Here is a 25,661-nt window from a genome sequence, read left to right as displayed (position 1 = left end):
GCTGCAACCTCAGGGGATGCGCTTGCGCGGAACGCGGCCATCTCCTTCTTGAAGCTGTATAGGCCAGGGATAAATTTTTGACGACCTGGATGAGTGGTGCCTTCCTAGGAAAGCCACTACGTCAAAACTGTAGGGTTCTCAGAAGCAGTGGAGAATCTTCAACCTTACAGTCATACTAATGCGCCGAATGCCAAAAAGTTCAGGGCTCAGCACTGTGGCAAGATCATTCGCAACGTTACTTCATCCGAACATACTGCGCCAAAGTTAAGCTGCTACGAATGGGAGTGCACATCTGACGACGATATAAGAAGCATGCCACATTAACGTAACTTATGTTCCGCAAATCGAAAGCACGCAGTTTCATACTACTCCACTGCGGGGAAGCAGCAGATCGGCACAACGCGCTGGCTGGGAAGCGGAGGTTCATACAGTCTTTCATTGTTTCTTCAGAGACTCATCCAGGTGGTAGCAGGGGATCCAGGACGGGTGCACTGGTGCATGTAAGGGTGGGGTATACCCTTATTGCTTCTGCTGGCAGATTGCACATTAGAGAACCCGTGCCTGCTACTATCCATTAAAAGTCTGCCAGGAAGGGTTTGGTTCCTGCTTTATGTCCTGGAATGCATCATGAGCCGAGCTAACACTCCCAGGGCTGGCTCCGTGTGGGGATGTCTTTCCTTCAAGAGTTCAGTGGTGTATTTTTCCGCGCGGGACTGGCGGCCTAAAATTTAGCATATGGCAGTTCAAATTATGTCACCTCATGGCACGGATGAGACCTGCTTTTCCCTGCAGATGACTTTACTACGCGTTTGTTTCTGTATTTTTGTCTATCTTTAATGCCTCAATCTTTCTTTATTTTCGTGGATTCAAGAATTTCTGTGTAAATACTGTGCCCCTCTCCCGTTCCTTTATGCCTGCGACCATTATTTCCTTTGCTTTCGTTTTTGGTGAAGACGCAGTTGCTAAACCGGGACATGCGCGGGAGTCGAATCAAGCTATCTACCGTTCAAAAAGCAATTTGCAACAGACCGGTCGACTGCACGCCCCAAGGAACACTGCAGAATGGACTGGAGTATAACCTCCGCAGTGGATATTACAGGACTAAATTGCTGTAAAGCCTGACTTTTCGCAATCTTCCGCTGATCGCAGAGCCTTTTGATCGCCGAATTGAGTCTTCACAGTTCACATCCTCCAAGTCTCTCTGAGATAGCCCAAGAGCCCGCAATGTCCCAGCTGCCTGCGTATCTTCCGCACCTTCAGCCTACCACGTTGCCAGGGGCCTGGTCCTTCTTTATTGTATTCATATTTTCTAGCGTTTCATTACAAGTACTTTCAAGGAGGCCCCCCCACCTGTTATGGAGAGGAGCAGAAGGGATATAAAGGCAAAAAACCCGGAGACTATTTGTTCTGTCACGAAAGCCGGCCATTCGCGATTTCTAGCTGCACCTGAACGGTCAGGGTAGGCATGAACCGTTTCACTTTGCTTTTCTTTCTGAGAAGACGGTGTGGCCCCCTGCGCCGGAGTGGTGGGCCGAGTGCGAATTTCATGTCAGGCACTCACCGAAATTCTTGACTTTTTCCCACGTTGAGCTTGTTAGTGGAGGAAATCTGGGTAAAGCTTATCCTGTTACTGCAAGGCACAATTATAGAGATGAAATGTTGCCTGTTGCCTTTTGGGTTTGTCGCACGCGGCCCGCCTTTAGGCATCCGCCGGTTGACTCATTCTGAAGCAGAGATTAACGAAGGAAATAGTCCTGGCATAGTAAATAACTGTGCATAGAGAAGCATAGCATGTTATTTCAATGCGCTCCTCAGCTGAAACTTCCCAGGAACCTCAGTCGGTGTCCGTTTTGAATGACGAAGAGGCTTTGCCCACTCTAAACCGCACGCACACGCCTAGATTTGGTCGGCGGCACCATGTTTCGATTGAGTTTAGATTGGATTTCCCACTTTTAGCCGCAGAGGTTGTTTTCTGCCGCTGCCTCATATAGCTGTTGGTTTCCACCCTCGCTGTGGCGTAGCTGTGAGGTTTTTTCACCCAGCTGCTTGGCTTTTCGTGGGTTTGGGGACGCTTTTTTGTGGCTTGCAGTGAATCTGACGTGGAAAGATAAGTATGGTCTAATGAGTCAGATGCCAAGAAAGCAGGCACGCAGTAACCCGGCTCCTCGAGGGCAGGACGCTGGGGGGCCCCGCTGCCGACCGCCACTGCAGTAGCAGCAGCAGCAGCAGCTGGCGCAGCTAATGCTGCATGTCTTGAATCTATGTGCTTCGTTTTTGTTTTCTTCAGATTTTTTTATTTTTCTTGGTGCGTCCAGCGCGGCGCGCTTTAGAGACTTCATCTCTTTGCTGCTGCGCGGCTGCGGCTCCCGCTGCAGTGTGCAGCAGGAAACACTGGCGAGTAGTCAAAGAGCCCCGGCGGTTCCTTTCCCGTATATTCTCGTTTCCCCTTTGGCATATAGCGCCTAATGTCAATTGGCAGCAGTTTTGCTGCTGCCGGAACCCATAAAACTGGCGGCAGCACACATGCTAGCAGGCGAGCAGCCGGAACATCCGGGAGGTGGATTTTGAGGTGTGCGGCAGCAGTGGCAGCAGCAGCCGCACGAACAGGCTCTTGCTCTGGGTATTGCATCTTGCAGGGGCGTATGCAGCTGGATGCGCGGGCTTTGGGGCCCAGCTGTTGCACGCAGCCGCAGAGCCGCGAGTAAGCCCCTCCGGCTACGGCTGCTGCAGCAGCGGTCCGCCGGCGCAGAAGCAACCACACCGGCAGACGCTGCTGCACATAAGCATGGCGGGCCCCTGCACGGCCTGTGGTGAGTCGCCTGCTGGTCAGCAGGAGCACACCGATGCCGACAGCTGCGTTGACACAGCAGCAGGGCCAACTTCCCATGCGAAACAGAGCAGCAGCAGCAGACGCAGCAACAGGAGAAACGGCCACGACGGGAATGGTAGCAAGCTCCGCGAGATGAAGGAGCTGCATGCTTCATTGAAAGCCGAGCACTGGGCCAGCAGGCGCAGTACCTACCGCAGCAGCAGCGGAAGCAGTAGCAACAGCAGCGGCAGATTCCACGTCAAAGGCAGGGCCGACGGCAACGCGAACATTAGGGAGGATTCAAGGCGACGCAGCCGCTACCGTGAGCAGCAGCAACCGCATCAGCTGCTGCTACCGCACCAGCAAGTGCAACCTAAGGAGGAGCCGCAGCAATCAAAAGAACACCAACAGCTTCAGTGCACGAAGCTGCATCTGGGCAGCAGCAGTAAGAGCAGCTCCTCTGGCGCTGCAAGGCCTGCTTCTGGCAGCAGCAAACGCCCGAGCACTTTGCTGCGCCGCCTGAGGGCTTTGGAGGAGAAGCTGTTGCTGCACCGCGACCCTCCTGAGAACAGCGGCAGCAACAGCGGCAACAGCAGCGCCGGAAGAGGTAGCACTGCTGCAGGCCCGAATCTAGTTAGTGCGCTGCAGCAGCAGCAGCAACAGTGGCGAGAGTCGACAGAACCAGCGTCTGTAGAAGCAGCTGCTGCTGCCGATAGAACCAGCCCCTCGTGGCTTCAGGAAAAGTTGCTTGGAGCCGCCGCAGGTGGAACCAGCAGCAGCAGCAGCAGCAGCCACAGCAGCAATTGCAGCGGCAGATGCAGCAACAAAGGCGGAGACAGCTGCTGCAGCTTGACTTTGAGTGACATAGCTCGCGGTGTAAGCCCTGCAGCAGCAGCAGCAGCAGCCACGGCAAACGACGAAACGCAGCGGAAGGCCAACACAGAACACAGCAGGCTTTTGCAGCAGCAGGAGGAGCAACAGCGGCAGCAGCAGCAGCACCAGCGCTTGCAAGAGCAAGATTTGCTGCTGCTGCCTAGCAAGGTATACAGGTCGGAGAAGAGACGCAGCAGCCGTAAAAGCCTCCGATGGAAGCAGCAGCTACAGCTAGAGAAGCAAGAGCATGACACGCATGACATCCTGAGCAGCAGAGCTTCAAGTAGCCTCAGTTTGCAGCAGCAGCAGCTCATACTGCTGCAGCAGCAGCACCACGAGCTTTCTCTGCTACTAAAGCAGCAACAGAAGCAGCTGCCGCTGCAGCAGCACTCTCGGTACGACCGGTACACGACTCCAGCAACAAAAAAAGAAAAAGTAGCAGCAGCGGCAGCGGCAGAAACGGCTGCTCCTGGTGCTGCTGTCCGCGGCAGCCAGTTGTCTTCTCTTCAAGAAGAGCTGCGGTGTCTGAGGGATCGACTGTTGAAGCCGCTTCACGACGCCCGTGCGACAGCTGCTGCAGCCCCCCAACAACAGCAGCACATGGAATGGCAGCAGCAGCAGCAGCAGCACTATCCGGAGCAGCAACAGCGACAGCAGCATTTGCAGCAACAGCAGCAGCAACAGCAGCAGCAGCGAAAGCGAACTGAATGTGACGTGCAGCTGAGCGACCCACTTGCAAGGCCCCTTGGGGACTTCTTGGGGTCTCAGATGCCCATCTCTATCTTAAACAGAAGCAGCAGCGGCAGCAGTTGCAGCAGCAGCAGTGTTGCTGGGCTTGGGCCGCTGAGCCTCTGCCAGACTGGCGACAGTGGGCTGCAGCCACCAAGGCCACAGCAGCAAAAGTTTCAGCTGAAGCAGCCGAAGCTGCTGCCGCGGGAGCTGCAGAGCTCAGCGGGGAAGGCGGCGACTGATGTGGCTGAAGTTACTGATGCGGAAGCAGCAGCAGCAACAGCAACAGCTAGAACGGAAAGTGAGACCGTTTCAGGCCCACTTTCCCATTCGCAGCAGCAGCTGCAGATCTCTCATGAGAAACAGCAGCAGCAACATCAGACCCAGCAGCAAAAGCGCAGCCAGCAACAGCAGCAGCAGCTGGAGGAGGGCAAGCAGCACCTGCAAGGCGACAGTGCAGATGTGACTTCTGCTGCTCTGCCCGTCACGCGATCTTCAGCGCCCTGGGGTGCTCAGGAGAGACGCGACACTGCTGCTGCTGCTGCTGCTACTGCTGCTGTTGTCGTGGTGCCTTCCCACGTAGCAGAGCGCCAGCTGCGCAGCGCTGATTCCGATTACCGTGCTTCCCTGTCTGCAGCGGATGCTGCAACAGCAGACACCGCAGGAGGCGAATGCACAGGCAGCAATGCAACAGAGGTAGCAGCAGATGAAGCAGAGCCTACTGCAGCAGCAGCAGCACCTGCCTCAAGGGCGCATCCTGCGGTTGTGTATTCCAAGCCGTTTTCGCAGCAGAAAATGCACCGAAGACCCGTTGCTGCAGCTGCAGCTGCTGCCAGTGCTGCTGCTGAAGAAGCTTGGTGCGAGCCGCCTAGTGCAGCAGCTCATGTAGTGCCACGGGAGCTGCGGCAGCCGAGTTCCCCCGCTGGCAGCACGCGGCGCCACCCAGTGTCCACGGCAGCGGCAGCAGCAGCTAACGACGCTTCACTTCCTACTTTGCTGCTGGTGCGGCGGCCAACTGCTCCTGCTGCTGCTGCACGGGGAATTCATCAGACTGCGTCCTTGCGCTCATTCCAAGAAACAACGCTGCAACAGGAGCAACAGAAGCAACAACATCAGATCCAGGCGCAACAGGAGCTGGATGGAACTGCCGCTGCTGCTTGGAAGGATGACTTTGAATGCCGCGAAAAGCAGCAGCAACAGCAGCAATCGCCGCAGCAGCAACAGAACCGGGAGCAGGCCACGCAGCAGTGCACTCTTCAGAAGGCCAAGCTGCAGCCAAGTGGAGAGTTGGCGCTCGGTAAGGCATTGGAGGAGGCAGAGTCTCAAAATCACCACCGGCGGCAACTGCAGGAGCAGCAGCAAGAACAACGGGAGCAACTGCAGTCATCGCTAACCACCGAACGCCCTGCTGCTCATATTGTGAGCGACCGGCCCAGGGAGAGCAGCAGCAAGGAAAGCAGCGGCACCTTCACTGTGTTCTCACCACAACGGAAGTCATTGGCTGCTCCAGTTCCGGCAGCAGAAGGAGCAGCAACAGCAACAGCAACAACGGCAGAAACAGCAGCAGCAGTGACAGGCGTGCCAGAACATGAAGCGTCCGTGGCAGAGTTAGCAGCAGTCCCCTCAGCAGCAATGGCAGCAGCACCACCAGCAGCAAACTTGACCGCTGTTTCAACAGTCGAAGCCGTGTCAGAGCCAAAGGCCACTGCAGCAGCAACAGCAACAACTGCTCCAAAAGCAGAAACAACAGCAAGAGCAGGAGCTTCAGCTGAAACGATGGGAACGCCACCATCTGCGGCGGTGCGGCGTAGCCGTTCATGGGGTTGCGAATGCAGCAGCAGCAGCAGCTTCAGCAGCAGCTTCACCAGCAGCAGCAAACAGGAGCTGCAGCTGCTTACAGACCTTGTAGGGCTTACTGATGCCGCTGATGTGCTTCTCGCAGCTATAGGGGGTGAAGACGAGAAGCTGCTACCACTGCTACAAATGTCCAGGGGGCCCCTGGGGCCCCCGTGGACCACCAAGCCGATTGCTAGCCCTCGGGCTCCTCCTGAAGCGCATTTAAGCTATCAGCAGCAGCATAAGCAGTTGCAGAAGCAAAAGCCGCCGCAGCAGCAGCAGCGAAGAGGGCAGCAAGAAGTGGAGGAGCGGCATGGCGACCAGCGGAGGCCACGACGGGAGCAGCAGCAGGCAGCAGCAGTGCATGACGACGTCAAGCAGCAGCTATATAGGCAGCTGGAAGAGTTGCAGCAGACAGCGCTGCTGCGGGCGGGAGCCTCAGGCGCACCTGTGGTCCCACCCGGCGTTGTCTCCGCAGGTGAAGGACTTCTTGTTAGGTCTTCTTCCTTCAGCAGAAGCAGCAGCAGCACCATTAGCGACGGAGCTGCTGCGGCAAGTACTGCTGCTGCGCCTCCCCACGCTGAGTTTTGTGATACACCTGTCGTGGGGCCTTGCTGCAGCTTGGTGCCGACTCCGCAGCTTTCACCGACAAGCATGCAGCAGCAGCAGCAGCAACACCCGCTGCAGCACCAGCAGCCACCTGCTTTGTTGCCCTGGCAGCTGCAGCAAAGTCACCTTCAGGTGGCAATGCAGCAGCGCTCAAGAGAGTGGGTGCAGCAGCAACAACAGCAGCAACAGCAGCAACAGCAGCAACAGGAGATGCTCCGCAACCCCTGGCCCATGCCTGCTCTCCCCAGCAACTCGCCCTGTATTTCCCCATTTTCAATTTCAATTCAGCAGAAGCCGAAGCAGCTGAGTGCGCAGGAAGCAAAGCTGCTGCCCGCTTCAGAACCTGCTGCTGCAGGAGCAGCAAACAAAGACTGCACTGCAGGGACCCCCAGCTTGGCCTTCGAGAGTGGCTTCACAGATATTGGGGTATTGACAACAGCAACAGCCACACCTGACGCGGCGTCTGCTGCTGCTGCTTTCGACTGCGGCCCCGCTGTAGCTGATGACGCAGCAGGAGGCACAGCAGCAGCATCTCGCGCCTGCAGGCTGCTTTCCGAGGGAGAAGTGATGCCAGGCGAGCATAGCGGCCTCTCAGGTGTACGTACACCTGAAGAAGGCTCTGCAATAGCAGCACCAGCAACAACCCCACATTCACTTGTAGAAACAGAAGAAGAGCAACTCGGTGGTGCAGCAGCCCACAGTGTAACGGCGCCTGCAAACGTCTCGCCTGTGCTGGCAGCTGCAGCAGACGAGCCTGCTCGAGGCGCAGCAGCAGCTGCTGCTGCAGTTGCTGCTGCCGCTTCAAAAGCACAAAGGCAGCAGGCCCTTGATAAATTCAGAACCCTACAGCAGCAGTCTCCCGCAACATTGCTGTCACCGAGAGACAAGAGAGAGGTTCAAGAAGCCTTGCAGCGGCTATGCCTCATCGCTTCGCAAAAGCAGCAGGAGCAGCAACAGCAGCAGCAGCAGCAGCAACAGCAACGCCAACAGTTACAGCAGCAGCAGCAGCTGCTGCAGCAACACCAACGACATCAGTTGCAGCAGCAGCAGCAAGAGCAGGTGCAACAGGAGCAGCAGCAGGAGCTTCAAGGGCAGGAGCAACAGCAGCTGCAGCAGCAGCAGCAACAGCAAGTACAGCAGCAGCGGACACATGGCCGCCGGCGTTTCTCTGCAATCCACCTGAGCAAGAGCCCTAGAAGATCGTTAGCAGAGAACACCACGGGTCCTGCACCGGCTGCTGCAGCCGCGTCCGCAGCCGCAGTAGTGAAGGCGACAGCAGCAGCAGCGGCTGTGGGAACAGAAGCAACGGCAGAGAAGACACAGGAAGCAATTGCTAGCCATATTTATGCTGGGCCGGAAGCAGCGACACCAGCAGCACCGCTGCCCCCGTCTTCAGTTCTAGATGAGCAGCAGACCTTCAGGGCCCAACTGCAGCGCCAGCAGCAAACAAGAGGCCGTGCTGCTCAGCTAGGCCTTCGTCTTCTTGCTGCTGTTCGCGGAGGACGCAGCCGCAGCAGCCACCGTAAGCAGAAGGAGCGGCAGCAGCAGGTGGAGCAGCAGCAGCAACATATGGCCCAGCAGCAAGATACCCAGGCCATTGACAGCAGAAGACTCCCCTTAGCCGCAGACACAGCTACATGCTTCGCGTTTGGGCAGCAGGAGCAACAGCATGAGCAGGAGCAGCAGCATCTGGACCAACTGTGGCACCAGCTGCTACAGCAGCAGCAGCAGCCGCAGCACCTGCTGCCGCTCCAAAGTTGGGGTGTCCCTGTGCAGCATTCGGAACCTTTTCCGTCTTGCGTAGCCGCGGAAGCGCCTTATGCAGTTCAATCTCTTGCTGCTGCTGCAGCATCTGGTGCAGCAGCTGCTGGAACTGCGTCCGCTGATGGGAACGCAAACGTCGGCCGATATTTCTCACTTGCGGAAGCGTCAAAGGGAGTGACTGCTGTGGAGCCACAGCGCAGCAGCAGCAGCAGAAGCATAGGTGCAGCAGGTATAGTCGGTTCAGGCGCCGCGGGCAGTTTGCCTCCAGTACAGCGGAGTAACAGCAGCAACAGCAGCAGCAAGTTCTCCTTAAGCCGGATATTTAGGAGGAGGCACTCCGCTGCTGTGGGGTCGAACTGGGGTTCTTTAGGGGAGGAGACGCAAGCAGCAACCTCAGCCGCAGGTGCAGCAGCAGCAACGGGAGATCCTTGTCTCTTGTCTCAAAGTAGTGCTTGGCTAGTAACTTCTCCGCTGGAGCAGGTTCAGCTTCAGCTTCCTTGTGGTTTCGCTGCAGCAGCCGCAGCTGAAGAGGTCACTGCTGCGTACCCGCAGCACGAGCCTTGCAGGAAGTTTGCTCAGTTGTCGCAGCAGCAGCAGCAGCAACAAGAACGCCCGCTGCCTGAGCCCCCCTTGCCGCTGCAGCAAGAGCCCGAGCAGTTGCAGCAGAAGAATCAACGGCAGCAGCGGGAGGCAGCTACTCCTGCGAAGCCCCGACGATTCAGTTCGCCCTTTTTGTGGGGTCGGCGGCGCACAGCTGCTCAGTGCAGCACGTAATGGCAGCAACAGCAGCAGCAGCTGCAGCAGGTTTTGCAAAGCTGCTGCTGCTTGTGTCTGCGCAGTGAACAGTAGTAGGGGCGGCACGTGGGAGTCACACAAAGCTCCGGAAGCCCCAGAGCCTGAGAAGGGTGGCGGCTTTGTGTTTTAAATGATGAAACGCAAGAGTCGAATAGATTTGAAGAGAGCCAAAGTAGCTCAAGCGCAAATAAAGCAGCGCAGATAAGTGTAAATAGCGAAAGAAAGTAAGAGAAGCATGAGACAAAGACAGAGGTCATTGGGAGAAAGAGCCCGACGTAGCGGACACGCAGCAGAAACTCACCACGCCAGCAGCTCGAGGCAAAGCCCCTGGTTCCACATGCACATGCATGCAACGGATGGGCCTAGCAGCAAATGTGAAACCGAGCAGCAAGTAAGGGGCCCAGCAGCAGAGGGCCCCGCAGCACGTAGTGGGGGGTCGCTGATGGGGCGTTTCTTAGGCAGCTCGCCGCAGAACGGGGGCGACGCGCGAACGCCGCTCAAAAAGAAAAATGAGCTGATGCGATGAAAAGAACTAGAGAGAGATAAATGCAACTGATGGACTGAAGAGGAAAATGCCGCAACAGATTCGTGGTAAAAGCAGGAGGCTGCGGCCCAGTCCTACCCGTCCTAGCCAACAGGCATATGCACTTGGAAGTGTACACCCACGTTGAGACGCACATCATGTGTGCTTTTAAAAGCCTACGCGAGCGTCTACTATTAAATGCATGCGCGCAGGCACTAAAGTTTAGTCTGTTTGGCGTCGCGTGGCCCCATAAGATTCGCCGCGGAATTGAACTAGAAATAAATAATCGCTGCTGCGCTGCCTCTACCTGCGCGACAGCTACACACTGACGAATACTCCTTCCGCGTCTTCAAACGAGTTAGCAAGCACGTGACTACCAACTAGGGTTTAGGGTTTAGACCTTAGGGATTCGGGCTATCCAAGCTTATGCAGCTACTGCTGGTACGGAGCAAATGCTGAGCCCTAAAACGGCTCCCCACTGTCCACTAGGGGGACCCCAGGGGGACCCCAGGGGGACCCCAGGGAGACCCCAGAGGAACTTTTGAGCCCGCGGCCTTGCACTTCAGTGCATGCAAGAGGCTTATGGAGCCGCTGGAGCTGCAGAGAAGGGCCAAAAAGGCACTAGTACCGTGGGGTCCATACATTTGCAGTGTCTCGGGGACTTGCCAATGTGGAACGCCTCCAAAAATGCTAACTACAATTAAGCAAAGCTGCATAAGAAAAATAAGGTAACGAATATACAGAGAGAGCATGCCTGGAGGTTCCTCCACAGGCAAAGGGCCCCTCGAGCACCCAGCAATGGGGCCCCCAGCCCTGGGCGTTGTTTACCGTCACGGGGGCGGCTGCCGGTTTGGAGTTTCTTCTGCATTCCATTTTCTTTTTATTTTGCTCAAGTGCAACGAGAAAGACAGATTTCTGTGGCTACGTCGTGAGACCCTGTCACGCCAGGCGTCGCCTCTGCTGCTGCTGTTGCTGCAAGACAGCGTCGCGACATGGGGCCCAGAGCCCCTCGTGGGACAGCCGCGTTGGTGCTGCTGCTGCCCCTGCTGCTGCTTGTCCTGCCGAAACAGCAACTCCAGCAGCACCAGCAGCACCAGCAAAATCACCATGGGTTCCCAGGCCTCTTGGGGGCGGCTGCCATGGGCAGACGGGCAGGAACTCCTGCCTCTTTAGGGGCCCCTGGGGCCTCTGCAGCAGCAGCGCGCAAGCGCCCGCAGCAGCAGCAGCAGCACGTGTCGCTGTCGAGCCCCACCCTAGCCCCATCTACTGTCTTGCAGAGGCAGCAGCAGCTCCAACAGCAGCAGCAAGAAAATGGGCAGCGGCTGCATCAGCGGCAGCAAGTCAGGGTGTCCTCTATTGAAGCGATCTCATCAGAGGATGGTGGCTGGCGGCTTCAGCTGTACGTACACTCCACCCACCCGCTGCCCTTAGATACCGTTCTAGCTGCTCACCACATGGAGCAACAGCAGCAGCAGCACCAGCAGCAGCAGCAGGAAAGTGCATGTGCAGGTGCTCCCATCGCCGTGTCAGCGCCCGCAGGCAACCCAGTATATTCAAAGCAGCAGCAGCGGCAACTGCAGCAGCAGGCGCAGCAGCAGCAGCACCATAAGCGTGGAGGTTTCTTCCGTTACTACTTTACGCTAGCAGGACGGCCAGATGCAACAGCAGCAGCAGCAGCACAACTACTTGATTCTGTGCAGGATTTGGCGGATGCTGCTTCTCAGCATATCCCAAGACAGTTCTTGTTTGGAGGAGGGCCAGCAGCTCCTCTCTCAATGCTGCTGCTGCAACACGCCCATGAACTCCCTCCAGAGGTGGCAAGAGCAGCAGCAGCAGGTGCTGCTGCTGCAGGGGGCTTGCCATCCCTTTTGGCAACAGCAGCTGCTCGTCGCTACACACACAGCCGCACGCGGCTGAGGCCCCTCTGCAGGCGCAGCGGTAGCTGCAGGGGGCCCTCTGTGGGTCGAGCGTTACCTGAAGCCGTCTTAGCCAGTGATCTTGCAGCAGCAGCAGCAGCAGCAGCAGCAGTTGCTGGGGACGAAAGTGCTGAGAAGCCGCAGCGGCTGCATGCAGCGCTCTGTCTGCACTTTGGGGCTGAAGGGATGCCCCCACTGGAGGTCGCGCAGGTGTCCGTCAGAGAACCCACCGCCCAGGCGCAGCAGGGACAGCAACAGCAGCAGCAGCAGCAGCACCTGCAGCAGCAGCAAGGGCAGGACGCTCAGGTAGATAACGAAAGGCAATACCTGGAGAAGACGGAGCAAATGCGGTTGGCTGGGCCGCCGCTGCACCGTGAATCCTACAGCGCCGCCCTCCTGGAGCAGCAGCAAACGCAGCAGCAGCAGCAGCAGCAGCAGTCCCTCGAGGAAGGACCCTTCTTGAAAGGCCTTCTGGATGCCTTAAGTGAATCTTTCAGGTCATTTGCCGATGCTGGGGAGGCAGCAGCCGCAGCAGCAGCAGAAGCTAACCCGCTGCTGCTGCTAGGAGCTGCCGGCTGCTGTGCCTCTGCGGGAGTCGCCTGGGCCATGAGCCGCAGCGCTCGAGACAGCAGCAGCAAATGCATCGGGCCCTGCTGCGATGGTAAGCGTTTGCTGCTACTTGCCGCTGCTGCTGCTGCCGCGGCTTGCCTAGTAAAGCGGGCTAGAGGGGAGGGTTGGTGTTGCTGTTCTTGAGTGTGCATGCTGCTGTTGTTGGTGCTTCTGCTGCTGCTGCTGCTGCTGCAGGGGTGTATCAGGGAACCATTACTCACGGCAGAAGGGAACCGTCAGCGGCTCTTTCAGCACGTCAGGACGCAGCAGCAGCAGCAGCAAGCGGGCTAGCTGCTGCTGACCGCGTTGCAGCTGCCGTTACGTCAGCGCAGCAGCTGTGGCACTCGAAGCCCTCGCAGCAGCAGCAGAAGGCGCGCAAACCCCGGAGAAGGGGAGCAGCAGCAGCTGCTGCTGCCGCAGCGGCTGCGGCGGCCGGAGGCAGGGATATTGTTCCCAGTCAAGTGGTGTACGACAGCGTGTGGCTTCCAGCAGAGAGTGGCTGGTAACTCCGTAGCCACAGCAGCAGCACCAGCTGCTGCTGCTGCTGCTGGAGGGCGGCAGTTGCTGGCTGTAGCGGGATGACCTGAGCAAGCCATTCATGCTGTGCGTTTCTCCTGCAACTGCTTTGCAGCTGTACGAGCGGCAGCAGCACCGACAAATAGGAGCAGCTCCTACATTTTGCATCTTGTTGGATTCACCCCCTGCAAAGCGTACGTACTCCCGACAAAGGCCGCACGTTTGTTCAGCGGAGCTGTTAAAACGGTGCTGAGGTTTCTGGTGACTGCCTTGGGGCGTGGGCGGCAAGCGGCGCCTGCGCGGGTGGCAACGCCCATCACCTGAGCAGGTGACCAGGGTCACCTGCGCCGCTGGTGGGGCCTTTTCAGCGGAAACGCCGCGAAAAGGCCAACAAATTACTCTTTAACATTATAAGGTTTAGTTGGTTTACAGAGTTCCCTTCACAGCCACGCAGTAGAGCCGCATGTTTGCCCGCAGGCGTTGCAGTAGCACCACTGGTGGCTGGACCACCCTGGCGGCCCGCAGCCGCCTCGGGTCACGAGTTGCTCTTAGTTTCCATTTTTGTCGTTTTTAGTCTAGTTTGTCATACTGTAATAAAGTTTTGTGTCATTGTTTTGAGTTCTACTGACGGAAAACGATGAAGAATGGACACAGGTGGTTCGCGTTTGGCCGCTCGCGGGCGGCGGCCAGTGACACACCAGACCCCGCTGGGGCGCCTGAAAAACCAACGGCGGACCCCTGTCGTCTATCCGTGTCTTCTGTTGCACCTAAAAAAGCCTCTAAGCACAAGAACAATCATCCCGTGGGTCGCCCATCTCCCCCTGCCTCAACCGCGCAGCAGCCAGGAAGTCGCCCACAGCAGCCGCAGGATGAGCGGAAGGCAGGCCACCCCCTGCCGTCTTCTCCGCCTCTGTCTATCAACTCAACAGGCCCCAACACCCCACAAACAGCAGAAGAGGTGGGGCCCCAAGCGTCGTCGGAGCCCCCAAAGGCCCTTGGGGACCCCTTGCGAATACTGAAAGATTTCCCAGCTCTTCCAGCGCAGGCGGACCTCTTTGTGACTGCAGAGAGGAGCTTGAATGCTTCTCTTAGCAGAAACTGCAGAGTGCCTGCGGCTGTCAGCAGCAGCAGCAGCAGCAACTGCGCTGAGTGGGCAAGCGCCCGCCGCTGGGGGGAGATTGGCGCAGTGCAGACTCTAAGCCCCTCAACAGGGGCCCTCGTTTTCTTCTGTCCCTCTACTCCCCCTGATGTTGCTGCTGAAGAGACAAAGGAAGAACCAGGGGCTGCCCCCACTGCATGCGGCACAGCCACTCCCATCCGCAGCAGCAGCAGCAGCAGCAGGCCAGCTTCAGCAGCTGCAGCACCAGAAAGCGGGGTCTGGAGGGCACTTGTGCAGGTGGATGGAGGCGTTGAGAGGGCAGAGGCCTCAGTTGCCTTGTTCGGGTTTGCTGAGGCTCGCGCTGCAGCAGAGCTTGCTGCTGAGCGGCTGTTGCTGCAGGCAGCGGAGAGGCGCAGAGCCACCGGAGAGGTCGAGACCTTGAAGCAGCAAAAGGAAAGACAGGCCCGTGAAGTGCTGCTGGTGCGTCGCAACAGTAACTGCAGCTGCTGCTGCTGCTTGTTTTTCTCGCGGCTTCGAGAAACACGGCTGCAGTCCCAGCCCGTTGCAGAAATGACTGTGCTCATGCTGGTCGCTGCTGCTTCTGCTGTTGCTGTTGTTGTTGCTGCTGCTGCCGCAAACAGACACTAGCAGGAGCTAGCTAATGCCTTTGTTTTTGTTGCTGCTACAGCGTCTCTGCGAGCTGTTGCCTCTAGACTGCCTTCCTGCTGCAGCAGCGCTGCGGGAGGGCTGCCTCCGCTTGCTGCAGTGGCTGCTGATGAGGGCTTTGCTGTCCCTTCTAGACCTCGTCGATGTGTATTACCCACAGCAACAGCAGCAGCAGCAGCAGAGCAGCGGCAAGTTGCCGGCCAGCGACCAGGCACTGTTTGTCTCGCTGCTGAGCCACCACCTGTCCACGGTGAAGCGTGCGCGGGGGCCAGAGGCACTGTTTGGATACCTCCAGCTGCTGCGGCCTCCTGCTGCAGCTGCTGCTGCGGGGGAGCCGCAGCAGCCGCAGGAGCCGCAGGAAGGCACTAAAGCCCTTGCCAGTCTTTCGGGTCTCAGAGACGGCGCCGACTACATCTACACGAACAAAGACGGGCCCTACCTCTTGGACTTGCTGCTTTATGGGCTGCGCAGCGGCGGCACCGGGCAGCAGCACCAGGAGCAGCAACAGCAGCAACAGCTGTTGAAGTGGTGGGATTCAGACGAGACTCCAGCAAAAGCGGCAGATGGAGTGGACAACCCCTGGAGCCACAGCGCCTGCGGGGACCCTCCTTGTGGCTCTCAGGGGCCCCCTGCTGCTTACGAGGGGCCCCCCTCAGCAGCAATTGAGCTGCTCACTGGACACTCCCCAGTGAGGTGCAACAGCGGCAGCAGCCTCTGCTGCGGCGACCGGACAGAGTTCATCGACTGCAGCGCCGTTGGCGACTAGCAGCCGCGCAGCAGCCGCTGTGCATGCTGTTTGCTGCAAGCTTCTGCTGTGCTTTGTGTCTTCTGCCCTCGCTGCTGCTGCATTCGACCCTTCGGCTGCACTGCCGGCGGATGGCAGCAGCGGCAGCAGCTTCTCCTGCTGCCGCAAAGGCTGGCGCTGCTGCACCTTCTGGGGACCTTTTTGTAGGGATGGATGCTAGATGTCCGAGTTGCGCTACAATTGGCTAGCTGGACAACAAGCTTAAAGCTCGCTGGTCCATAGCTAGCCCGAAAGATGTCTAGCTAACCAGCAAGCCACTGGCCAGGCCGGCAGCGATCTCGCCAGCCAGCTAGCTAGCCAGATCGACAAGGAGCAAGCCGCACATCAGCTGGAGCGATGAAACGCTACGGGCCCAAAGCCGCGCTGCGTGCGTTGTTTCTGGGTAGCTAGCCAGCCAAGCGGCTAGCTGCGCCACAGCAATACACAGCTAGCTCGCTCTCTAGATGGCTAGCTAGTCTGCAGCACCGGAACCTTTAGACACCGTGCCTGGGCGTAATCAGAAGAGACGGAACCTTAAACACATTTATACGGTTGCTGCGGCGGCCGCGTTGCCGCTGCTGCTGCCAGCGATTGTGCCGCCGCCAATGCTGCAAAAGGGGCCTCATGGAACCCCAGGGGCTGCTAGGGCCCCCTTTGCTGTGCGGAACGTCAGAGAACAGAGTGCAGCACTACGCCAGCAACGCACATCGCCGCAGCAATGCCTTTGCGCACGCCTATGCACTGAGACTCCTGCAGCAGCAGCAGCAGCAGCAAGCCGGCATTTGGCGGACGTAGGTTTCTTTGCAGCACAGAAGAGCCACACAACTGCCGCCAGTGCTAAACAGGACACCAGTAAGCACAGCAGCAGCATATGCATCGGCAGCGGATGCAGTAGCGGGTGCAGTGAAAGCACGTGTAGCAGCAAGATGCGCAGCAACAGCAGGCGCAGCAGCAAGTGCATCAGAAGAAATTTCAGCCGCAGAAGCAACAACGAACCTGCACACTGCAGAAAAGGACATGGCTTAGCACGACCACTGCCGCTGCTTTGCAGCCTTTAAGAGCCCCCGAAGTGACAGCTCCTGTTACTCAGCACCGCAGCATAGGAGCGGCAGCAGCAGCTCTATGCAGCAGCGCCAGCAGTAAGTGTACCAGGAGCAGACGCAGCAGCACGAGCTCCCACTGCTTCAGCAAGACCTGAATGTGAGGCAATTTTTTCTGTACTAACGGCAGGAAGTGCATTAACAGCAGCAGCAAATGAAGCACCAGCAGCAGCAACAAACGCAGCAGCAACTGCAGCAGCAGGCTAACCTAGCCGGGATATTATATACCACATTGTGGCCGAGTGGAAGGCCCCACAAAGCAGAAGTAAAAAGAGAAGCATTGCGATGGTCCTTGCGTCTCCTCCTTGAGCCCGAACTCGACTTAAGATCAGCGTGTCTAGCTACAGGCACACACAGCTAGCCACAACATGCCACCGCTAGCCACAGCTAGCCAGCGCACGCGCCAGCACGCCAAAACACTGGACGCGCGATGCACATGGAAGAAAACATTCAGAGCTGCGGTACAAGCAGGGCTGGAGGCAGGGGTGGCAAGAATCTGGCTAGCGAGCTTGCCAGTTCGCAAGCAAGCTAGCTAGCCAGATACTTGACTCAGCAGCCTCCGCAGCAGTTCGCTAAGAGCCGCACCTGGGGCAGCGTCCACACACAAGTCCACACCAGCAGCAGCGCAGTGCTGATGGCCCTGTTGACGCACACAACACCCGCAGCACACGGAATAAGACTCTGCAACCGCAATAGCATAGACAGTTGCGGCGGCAGCAGCAACAGCAGCTGCGGCAGCAACAGTAGCTGCAGCAGCAACAGCAGCTGCAGCAGCAACAGCAGCTGCAGCAGCAACAGCAGCTGCAGCAGCAACAGCAACATACCCCATCATAAAGACCAGGTTGAGGCCAGTGATGGGAGCGTCTTCGTCCTCCATAAAGCGTTCGTTCAGCACGAAGGTCAGGCCTTGCTGCGAAGCAACACTCAGCCGGTGGGCGCTAGCTGCTGCTGCGGCCGTCGTTGCTGCTGCTGCTGCTGCTGCTGTTGCATTTGCTGCATCATTTTGCTGTATCTGTTGCCGTTGCTGCTGCTGCCATTGCTACGACCACTGTTGATGCCACTGCTTCTGCTACTCCTGCTGCGAAACAACCTTACAAGTATTGCAGCAAGTAGTGACAAGATCATTCCAAGAGACTCCTGGCTGCTGAAGGTGAGTGACAAATTCGATGCCTGAAGTGCAGCACGAGCAGCAGCAGCAGCAGCAAAGTAAACAGAACAGCAACAGAGGCAGCAACGGCTGCAACGCACCATGTAGCGAGTGCCTCTGGAACCCATGAAGCAACAAACTGAAAAACACGCCAAGACCCGAAGGGCACTGCAGCGAGCGTGCTACAGCTGTCGCCGCTGTTTTTCTTGCTGCTGCTGCTGCTGCTCCTGCGGCTGCTGTGCTGCTGTCTACCTTAATGGAGACGCCCGCAACGATTAGGGAGAGGCTGAAGTATTGGAGAGGTGAGAATTTCCTGCAGCCACAACGTATAAGTGCCCCATCTGCCATTATTAAGGTTGCTGCTGCTGCTGCTGCTGCTGCTGCTGCTGCGATGCCTGCTGCTGTGTCTGCTGCCGCTGCAGTACCTGCCTAGAATGAGGGCAGAGAGGACAGCAGTCCAAACAATGGAGGTGCTGCTGAGCAATATGTACACCCCAGAGCCGCACAGCACCAAGCCCGCTGCAGCAGGAGCAGCAGCAGCAGGGCAGCACATAGCAGCACAAGGTGTTGCTTTTGCTGCACTTGCAGCTTATTAAGTGTTCACCCAGTATGTCAGCTAGCTAGGAAGTTACATGGCTAGCTAGCCACTAGCTGGCTAGCCAGATAAGCGCCTCACCCTTCTCTAGCAGTTGGTGACTCAAATCTATTAGAGCCAGCCTGAAGGCTCGACGCCAAAGACGGGGGCTGGAACAGCAGGAGCAGCAGCAGCAGCAGCAACGCCAGCAATCAGAGCAACAGAAGAAGGCAAACGCAGCGACAGTGGAGGCAGTGGCGCCAGTGAACACGCAGAAAAACAGCTGGGCAGCAGCAGCAGCAGTTCCAGCTGCAACAGCAGCAACAGCAGCTATTAGTTTTCGTAGCGGGGCCCCGGAATAGCAGCAGCAGCAGCTGCAGTAGCAGTCACAGCTGCAGCAGCAACGACTGACTTCCGTAGCTGGGCCCTGGATTCGGGACTCTTGGAATCAGCAGAAAGCGGAAGACTGCCGGCGATGAGCATTCCGATGAAGTGCGGCAGCAGAAACAGGAAGGTGCTGGCCTGTACGTACACCGCAACCCAACACGCCAGTCAGCAGCAGCAGCAGCAGCAGCAACAGCAGCAGTAGCAACAGCAGCAGCAGGACCAGTCACAGCAGCAGCAAGAGCGAAGGAACCCAACTCACGCTTGCCACGCCCTGGTAACGGCAAAAGTCTACCTGCAAGCAGCAGAATATGCAGCACAGGCGAGAGTATATAGGCAGCTGCAGCAGCTGCAGCAGCTGCAGCAGCAGCAGATGCAGCACTGGCAGCAGCAACAGCGACGACCGCAAAGAAGGGGCTTACAAGGATTGGCTGTCCACAGTACCCAAAGAGAAAGACACAGAGGGCCCCGATGAGCTTGAGCTTCTCAGATTTGCTGCGGTTGCTGTTGCTAGTCTTGCTGCTGCTGCTGCTACCGATGTCGAGGGCTGCATCGCAGCTAGGCTTTTGCTGACACTTTTTCTTCAGCAGCGCGTGGCTGCTCTCCCCAGTGTGCTGCTGCTGCTGCTGTTCCTGCAGCAGGTGCTCTTTTTGCTCCATCGTGGCAGGGGGGAGGGGCCTCGCCGTGTTTGGCGCTGGACGGCCTAGGCTGAGAGCCGGGCTTGATTTAGTTGCTGCAGCAGCAGCGTATGCTGCTGCTACTGCAGGGGGTGCTGCTGCTGCTGCAGCGACCCCTGGAGGTACGACTGCTGCGCAAGATTCTGGGGTGCAGCAGGTAGGAGATATTAGCCGCTGCTGCTGCTGTTCTTCCACCTGCTGCAGCCCTCGTGACCACCAGATGTTTCTGTTCCCCCGGCAATAGTAGAAGCTGCTGCAGGCAATATCGATATTAGTGTTCTCCTGCAGGGGAAGCAGCAGCAGGCGCTGCTCTGCTGCTGAGCTCGGCTGCTCTGTGTGACTAGCAGCAGCAGGACTGACCTGACAAAGCAGGAGCCGCCGACTGATCAGGAGCGGCTGCGGCCGCAGCAGCAGCAGCAACAACAGCAGCAGCTTCTGGGATCGTCCTCCGGCTCGCCTGGGATCGTCTCCCGTGTCTGCGTGAGTCTTCAGACGGTTAGGGGCCCCCACAAGGCCTGCTGCGAATCTCAATTGCTAGGGCCTCCTGTGAAGCCAAGGCGCAGCAGCTTGGGGGCCCTGTCTCGGGCGCCGCCCAGCGTATCGAGCCGCCTGCGGCAGCGGGCCCCCACGCCGCCGCAGCAGCAGCAGCTGCTGCTGCTGCTGCCGCGATGGGGGACGTCTTTAGACCAAAAAAATGCGTGGGCGAAAGTTGGCTAGTTAATTCGTTCTTGCTTAATTTACTTTCCGTTTTAGTGCCCCCAGCAGCAGCAGCAGCACAAGCAGCAGCAGCAGCGCACGCAGCAGCAGCAGAGACTCCGCTGAAACGCCGCAGGGGCAAGAGGCCCCCAAGGTGTCGTAAGAGGGCCCCCCAACAGCAGCATAAATTCACACCGCTATTCTAACATTAGTTTCTTCGTAATACTTTAGATGCTTGTTTGCTTTGCTTCGCTGCTTTTGTTGTATCTGCTGCTGCTGCCGCTCTTCCTGTTGCTACACAGCTCGTTACTACGCAGCTGCTGCTGCCCTGCCTCCGCGGCAGCCTGTACGTACGGCAGCAGCAGCAGCTGCAGCAGCAGCAGCACCAGCAGCAACCGCAGCACAACTGTAAATAGGTTTTTATGCAGCTCAGGCTTCTTCATTACAACACTTGTGTCTGCAGCGGCTCTCTTGTTGCTGCTGCCTCCGGCACTGGGGCCCCCAGTTAAAACCCCACTGCAGCAACGGCAACGGCAGTAGCAGCAGCAGCAATAGCAGCAGCAGCAGCAGCTGAGCTGATAGATAAATCCAGTATTCTTCTGTACACACAGGTTCCTGGCTCGTAACAGCAAAAAAACGCCCACTGCTTCTCCAGTAGGAGCAGCAGCAGCAGCGGCAGCAGCGAGTTGTGCAGGGACTGCCAGCCACAGCCAGCCGTTGTCGCAGGAGCTGCTGCTGCAGTCGGGTCTCTCTCTTAGATTTGTCGCGTTATTAAATCTGCGTGACAGCAGAATCGGCGGAGTCTGCAGCAGCGGAAGCAGCAGCAGCAGCAGCCGCAGACGTCAACAGCAGCAACGGCTAGTCAAAGCCGCCGGTCGGTCTCCTTGTCCACCTTGTTTGCTTCACACATTTCCCCTACAGTGTACTGCAATCAAAGCAGGAGCAGCAGCAGGATTGCCCGCATAAGCACCAGCACCAGAGTTGGTCCAAGCAGGAGCAGCAGCAGCAGCAGCACACGCAGCAGCAGGAGCCGGTCGCCTCCGCGCTTGTCACAATGGGGAAGGTGCGTCTAGCTGGCTGACAGCAACGGAAGCAGATACGTTTCACGCGGCAGCACCTTGCTGCTGCTGCTGCTGCTGCTGCCGCTGCTGCTGCAGGTGCCGAGTCAGTGTGTGGAGCAGCTCGTACCTCGCTTGCGCGTTCCTTCAGCCGTCTGCGTGTTTTTGATAATCAATTCAAATTGATTATTAGTTTATTAATTTTAATTTTGTGCTGCTGCTTATTTCCCCTTTATCCGCGCCGCAGGACTACTACAGAATCCTGGGGGTGCCCAGAGAGGCCACAGAGGCGGACCTCAAGAAGGCATACAGGAAGTTGGCCATGAAGTGGCACCCAGACAAGCACGCGGACCCTGAAGCCAAAAAGAAGGTACCTAAACCCTAAACCCTAGACCCTAAACCCTAAACCCTAGACCATTACAAGGACATGGGGGTGGGGCCTTCTGCCCACTTTTCTCTTCGTGTCTTTCTTCTGTGCTGTTTGATTCCGCTGTTTCCTTAGTTGCCTCCTTTGTGCCCGTTCGATTCCACGGCCCTTTGCTCTCCCCTTTGCTTCAAAAAACCCTAATCCCTAAACCCTAAACCCTAAACCGTCGTTTTCTGTGCAGGCTGAAGCTCAATTCAAAGACATTGCGGAAGCCTACGATGTGCTGAGTGACAAAGAAAGGAGACAGGCGAGCACAAGACCAGGCCCCCTGAGCCCTGAGTTCACATCCTTAACCCGAAGGCCAGAGGGTTTAGGGTTTAGGGTCTAGGGTTTAGGGTTTGGAGCCTGCTTGTACAGATATACGACAAATTCGGAGAAGAGGGCCTTAAGGGGGGAGCCGGGGCCCCCAGCGGTGGCCCCGGCGGTGCAAATGTCTTCTGTGAGTTGAAGCCCCTAGCCGCAGCCAGAGGGAACTCCAGACCCTCAACTCTAAACCCTAAACCCTAAACCCTAAGCCCCATGCGGAGCCCTTGCGTCAAAGTCACAGGCAGCCTTAGCTGTAGACGAAGTCTTTTGTCGCTCTGCAGTAATGCAGAAATATTGTTTTCAGCCAGCGGCCACAAGGGGCTTGGGCGTAGGGTCTAGGGTTTAGGGTTTGGGGTTCAGGGTTTAGGGTTTGTGCGCACCAGACAGGGAAGTGGACCCCAGCGAGATATTTTCGCGCTTCTTTGGGACGGACAGGATGAGTGGAGACGCAGACGACCCCTTCTCACATCCCGTGAGGGTTTAGGGTTTAGGGTTTGGTCCCGAGGGCTTCGATTAGGGGCTCTCACTTGTAGGTGCACTGGAGAAGTGGAGCCTAGTGCTTAGGGTTGATTCTTAGGGCTTAGGGTTAAGGGTTTAGGGTTCCTGTTGCCTTCAGATCTTTGGTATGGCCGGCGCGGGGGGTCCCTTTGGCATGCGGTTCAGCACTTCTGGAGGCAGACGTAAGGCTGCTGCTGCTGCTGCTTGTGCTGCTGCTGCCGCTTGTGCTGCTGCTGCTGCTTTGCTGATGTGACCAGTGAAGGGATGGCTCTTGTGTTCGCTACTGCTGCAGGGTGCGGTAGCATGCAGGGAATGAGCAGCAGCAGCAAACCCCGAGCTTACGAGAGGGACTTGGTCTGCACCTTGGAGGAGCTGTACACGTATGTCACACCATACGAAACAGGGTTTCGGGTACAGGTTTCAGGGTTTAGTGTTTAGAATTCAGGGTTTAGGGTTTAGGGTTTCGGATTTGGGCTCGACGCGGTGTCTGGACACCTTGCTGCCGCCGTTGTGCTGCCGCTGTGCTGCAGCGGAACCACAAAGAAGATGAAGATTGGCAGAACGCGGTAAGTGCAGTTCCCCAACTAGGGTTCAGGGTTTAAGGATTAGCGCGTAGCCTTCAGGATTTTAGTTTGCTGGAGGCCACAATTAGTTTGGAGCACAGGACGTAGGGTTTAGGGTGTAGGCTTTAGAGTGTTGGTTTGGTGCAGCTTCCATAACGGCCGTCCGGTTAAGGAAGACAACGTTGTAACTGTCGACGTCAAGGCGGTGAGCTTCCCGTTAGGGGCCAGGGGTTTAGGGTTTGAAGTGGGAATTTTAGGGTTTAGGGTCTTGGTCTCAGTATTCAGGATATTTGGGCTACGGATTTGGGGCTTAGGCTTTAGGAATAAGCCGCCGCGTGCTGCGTATTGTTTGGCTGATGTGCTTTTTTAGGGGTGGAAGGAGGGCACCAAGTCAGCTGCTGCTTCTGCTGCTGTAGCTGCCATTGCTGCGGCTGCTGCTGGTGCTGCTGCTGAGCCCGCTGTTTGAATGGTTTTATTCGCTGCAGGATCACTTTCAGCGGCGAAGGAGGCCAAGAAACCCCGAACGGGCCCCCGGGGGACCTTATATTGTAGGTTGTGTCTGGTGCTGCTGTTGCTGCTGCTGCTGCTACTGCTGCTGCTTCATTTTGGCTGTTTCGAGCTCGGAAAATTCATCACCATCAAAATAATCAGCTGCAGCACCGGAGAGCGGTCAACACTACCACAATCAGCTGCAGCAGTAACAGCCGCAGCAGTAGCAACTGCAGCAGTAACAGCTGCAGCAGCAGCAGCGGGTGCGCGTTCCTGTGCGCTGCACAGCGTTGTGAAGTGCAAGCCGCACTCGCGTTTCACGCGGGACGGGAGCCACTTGATTTACAAAGTGCCAGTGCCGCTGTTGAAGGCCCTTGTCGGCTTCACAGTGCCGGTCACCACCCTCGACAACAGAACGCTCCACGTCAAGATTGACCAAGTCGTCAACCCCAAGTACAGGAAGGTTGTCCCCGGAGAAGGTCCGCGCCTGTTGCTGCTGCTGCAGTTGCTGAAGTTGCTGCTGCTGGTGTTGTTGCTGTAGCCGCTGCTGCTGCTGTTGTTGCTGCTGTCATTGGTTCTGCTGCTGCGGTGGTGGTGGGGACGGGGGCGCTGTTGTGGCGGGGATGCAGCGTTAGCCCTGCTGGTGGTGTGCTGGTACTGCTATTGTTGCTGCGCTGTTGCTGCTGTTTCCATTGGCCTGCCATCGCTTTTCTTGCTGCTGGGACTGCGGGTGAGCGTTCCGGCCTGAGTGCCGCCAACAGTGACTCTCTGCTTCATAGGCTGCAGGTGCTGCTGTTGCTGCTGTTGCAGGCATGCCGATTAGCAAGAAGCCAGGAGAGAAGGGAGACTTGATCATAGAGTTCGACATAATCTTCCCACGGTGGGCTGCTACTGCTGCCGTGCTTCTGGGGCTGTTGCTGGGGCTGCTTCTTGCTGTGCAGTGTTTGCTGTGGGTGGTGCTGCGGCGTTTAGCAGACTTGGGTCGCGCTGCTGCTGCTGCTGCGGCTTCAGGACTCTGTCGGACGACCAGAAGACAAAGCTGAAGGAAATATTGGCGAACTCGTAGCTGCATTCGCTGCTGCTGCAGCAGCAGCAGACGGTGGGCAGTAGCGGCAGCCCAAGCAGGAGGGAGGTGCACAATCCCAACGGGCCGTGTCGTCACACTTTATGCCAGGAATCTACGGGGCTTGTAGCTGCTTCCGCTACAGCCCCTTCTGTGCGGGGCTTATAGCTGCTGCTGCTGCAGCCCAAGCTGCTGCAGCCCCAGCTGCTGCGGCCCCTGCTGCTGCAGTCCCTGCTACTACAGCCCCTGCTGCTGCTGCTGCGAATACGGAGGCTTCAGCAGCAACAACCGCGCCGTGTGCCGGGGCCCCTCGGCAGCGGGCGCCCAGAAGGGGCTGTTGCGGCCCTCTGGTTTTGGAGGCTCTGTGGCACTGGGCTGCAGCGGCTGCCCACCTTAATAACTTTGTGCAGAGTTGAAGTAAATGGCAGCAGATTGGCTAGGGAGTTGCGGCAGCTGTTCGAAGCCTGAAGCTTGAGAAGACTCATGAGCTAGCTGGTTGGCGGTCTAGCTAGCCGCCTAGGCAATCAAGTAGCGAGCCATCATGGCCTGGCCGTTAGCTCTCAGCTTCTCTGGCTTAAGTGGAAGAGAACATGCAGAAGCAACCTCTCCTAAGCTCCCTGCCCCTGTAAGAGGCGCCCAACCTCTAGCTACCTAGCTCGCTAGCTGGCACATAGCTAGCTATCCGGCCAGCTGCCTAGCTATCTAGCCAGCTGCCTAAGCTAAGCGTGCACTTGCAGTTGAGAATGTAAGGTACGCAGCTGCATGCAGGAATAGCTAGAGGTGGTACTTAGAAGTGACAGCGCTGCCCTAAGGGGGGCAGCTCACACAGAGCTATTTGAAAGCTTGTTAAAAAGATTGGGGCTGCCCAGGGCCCCTGAGCCCCTGGGGCGGAGTGGGGGTCCCTGTGGGGGCCCCCAGAAAAACAGAGATATGCAGGGTAGCGAGCAAGGGGCCCCCATGGGAGCCCTTAACTGCCTCTGCTGCAGGTGGGTCCCCTACGACCCGGGGGTCCTTCTGCAAGGGCCCCCCAGCGGCTGCTGCGGCAGGGGCTCCGCTGGGAGGACACTGCCAGGGACTTTTTCCCCGTCGAGGCCCAGCCTGCTGCGGGCCCCCAAGAGGCTGCAGCAGCAACAGATACGGCAGCAGCAACA

The 25,661-nt window shown here is 57.6% G+C and overlaps 5 protein-coding genes across 5 annotated transcripts; 4 read left to right on the top strand and 1 right to left on the bottom strand.

The window, feature by feature from the left end:
* Positions 1-2,785: 2,785 nt before the first annotated feature.
* ENH_00040770 (hypothetical protein, conserved) lies at positions 2,786-9,394 on the top strand (the record flags this gene model as incomplete). The annotated part of the gene is made up of 1 exon (XM_013579861.1): positions 2,786-9,394. One exon carries the CDS (start codon positions 2,786-2,788, stop codon positions 9,392-9,394), a length of 6,609 nt encoding a protein of 2,202 aa, XP_013435315.1.
* Positions 9,395-10,930: 1,536 nt separating this feature from the next.
* On the top strand, positions 10,931-12,969 carry ENH_00040760 (hypothetical protein, conserved; the record flags this gene model as incomplete). The annotated part of the gene is made up of 2 exons (XM_013579860.1): positions 10,931-12,515; positions 12,659-12,969. 2 exons carry the CDS (start codon positions 10,931-10,933, stop codon positions 12,967-12,969), a joined length of 1,896 nt encoding a protein of 631 aa, XP_013435314.1.
* A 647-nt stretch (positions 12,970-13,616) lies between these two features.
* Positions 13,617-15,510, top strand: ENH_00040750 (hypothetical protein, conserved; the record flags this gene model as incomplete). The annotated part of the gene is made up of 2 exons (XM_013579859.1): positions 13,617-14,558; positions 14,767-15,510. 2 exons carry the CDS (start codon positions 13,617-13,619, stop codon positions 15,508-15,510), a joined length of 1,686 nt encoding a protein of 561 aa, XP_013435313.1.
* A 687-nt stretch (positions 15,511-16,197) lies between these two features.
* Positions 16,198-19,392, bottom strand: ENH_00040740 (hypothetical protein, conserved; the record flags this gene model as incomplete). Its single annotated transcript, XM_013579858.1, has 10 exons — positions 16,198-16,278; positions 16,525-16,607; positions 17,214-17,538; positions 17,724-17,798; positions 18,028-18,088; positions 18,201-18,294; positions 18,452-18,519; positions 18,762-18,871; positions 18,996-19,028; positions 19,156-19,392. 10 exons carry the CDS (start codon positions 19,390-19,392, stop codon positions 16,198-16,200), a joined length of 1,167 nt encoding a protein of 388 aa, XP_013435312.1.
* Positions 19,393-21,160: 1,768 nt separating this feature from the next.
* On the top strand, positions 21,161-24,513 carry ENH_00040730 (heat shock protein 40, putative; the record flags this gene model as incomplete). The annotated part of the gene is made up of 14 exons (XM_013579857.1): positions 21,161-21,169; positions 21,412-21,534; positions 21,773-21,811; positions 21,949-22,030; positions 22,281-22,369; positions 22,514-22,577; positions 22,688-22,775; positions 22,926-22,961; positions 23,106-23,163; positions 23,329-23,348; positions 23,444-23,506; positions 23,736-23,926; positions 24,258-24,327; positions 24,459-24,513. 14 exons carry the CDS (start codon positions 21,161-21,163, stop codon positions 24,511-24,513), a joined length of 987 nt encoding a protein of 328 aa, XP_013435311.1.
* Positions 24,514-25,661: the final 1,148 nt, after the last annotated feature.

Source organism: Eimeria necatrix, genomic scaffold (assembly GCF_000499385.1).
Source record: "Eimeria necatrix Houghton genomic scaffold, Enh_scaff2, whole genome shotgun sequence".
NCBI classification, from domain to species: Eukaryota; Apicomplexa; class Conoidasida; order Eucoccidiorida; family Eimeriidae; genus Eimeria; species Eimeria necatrix.
This window is presented reverse-complemented; position numbering and strand designations above follow the sequence as displayed.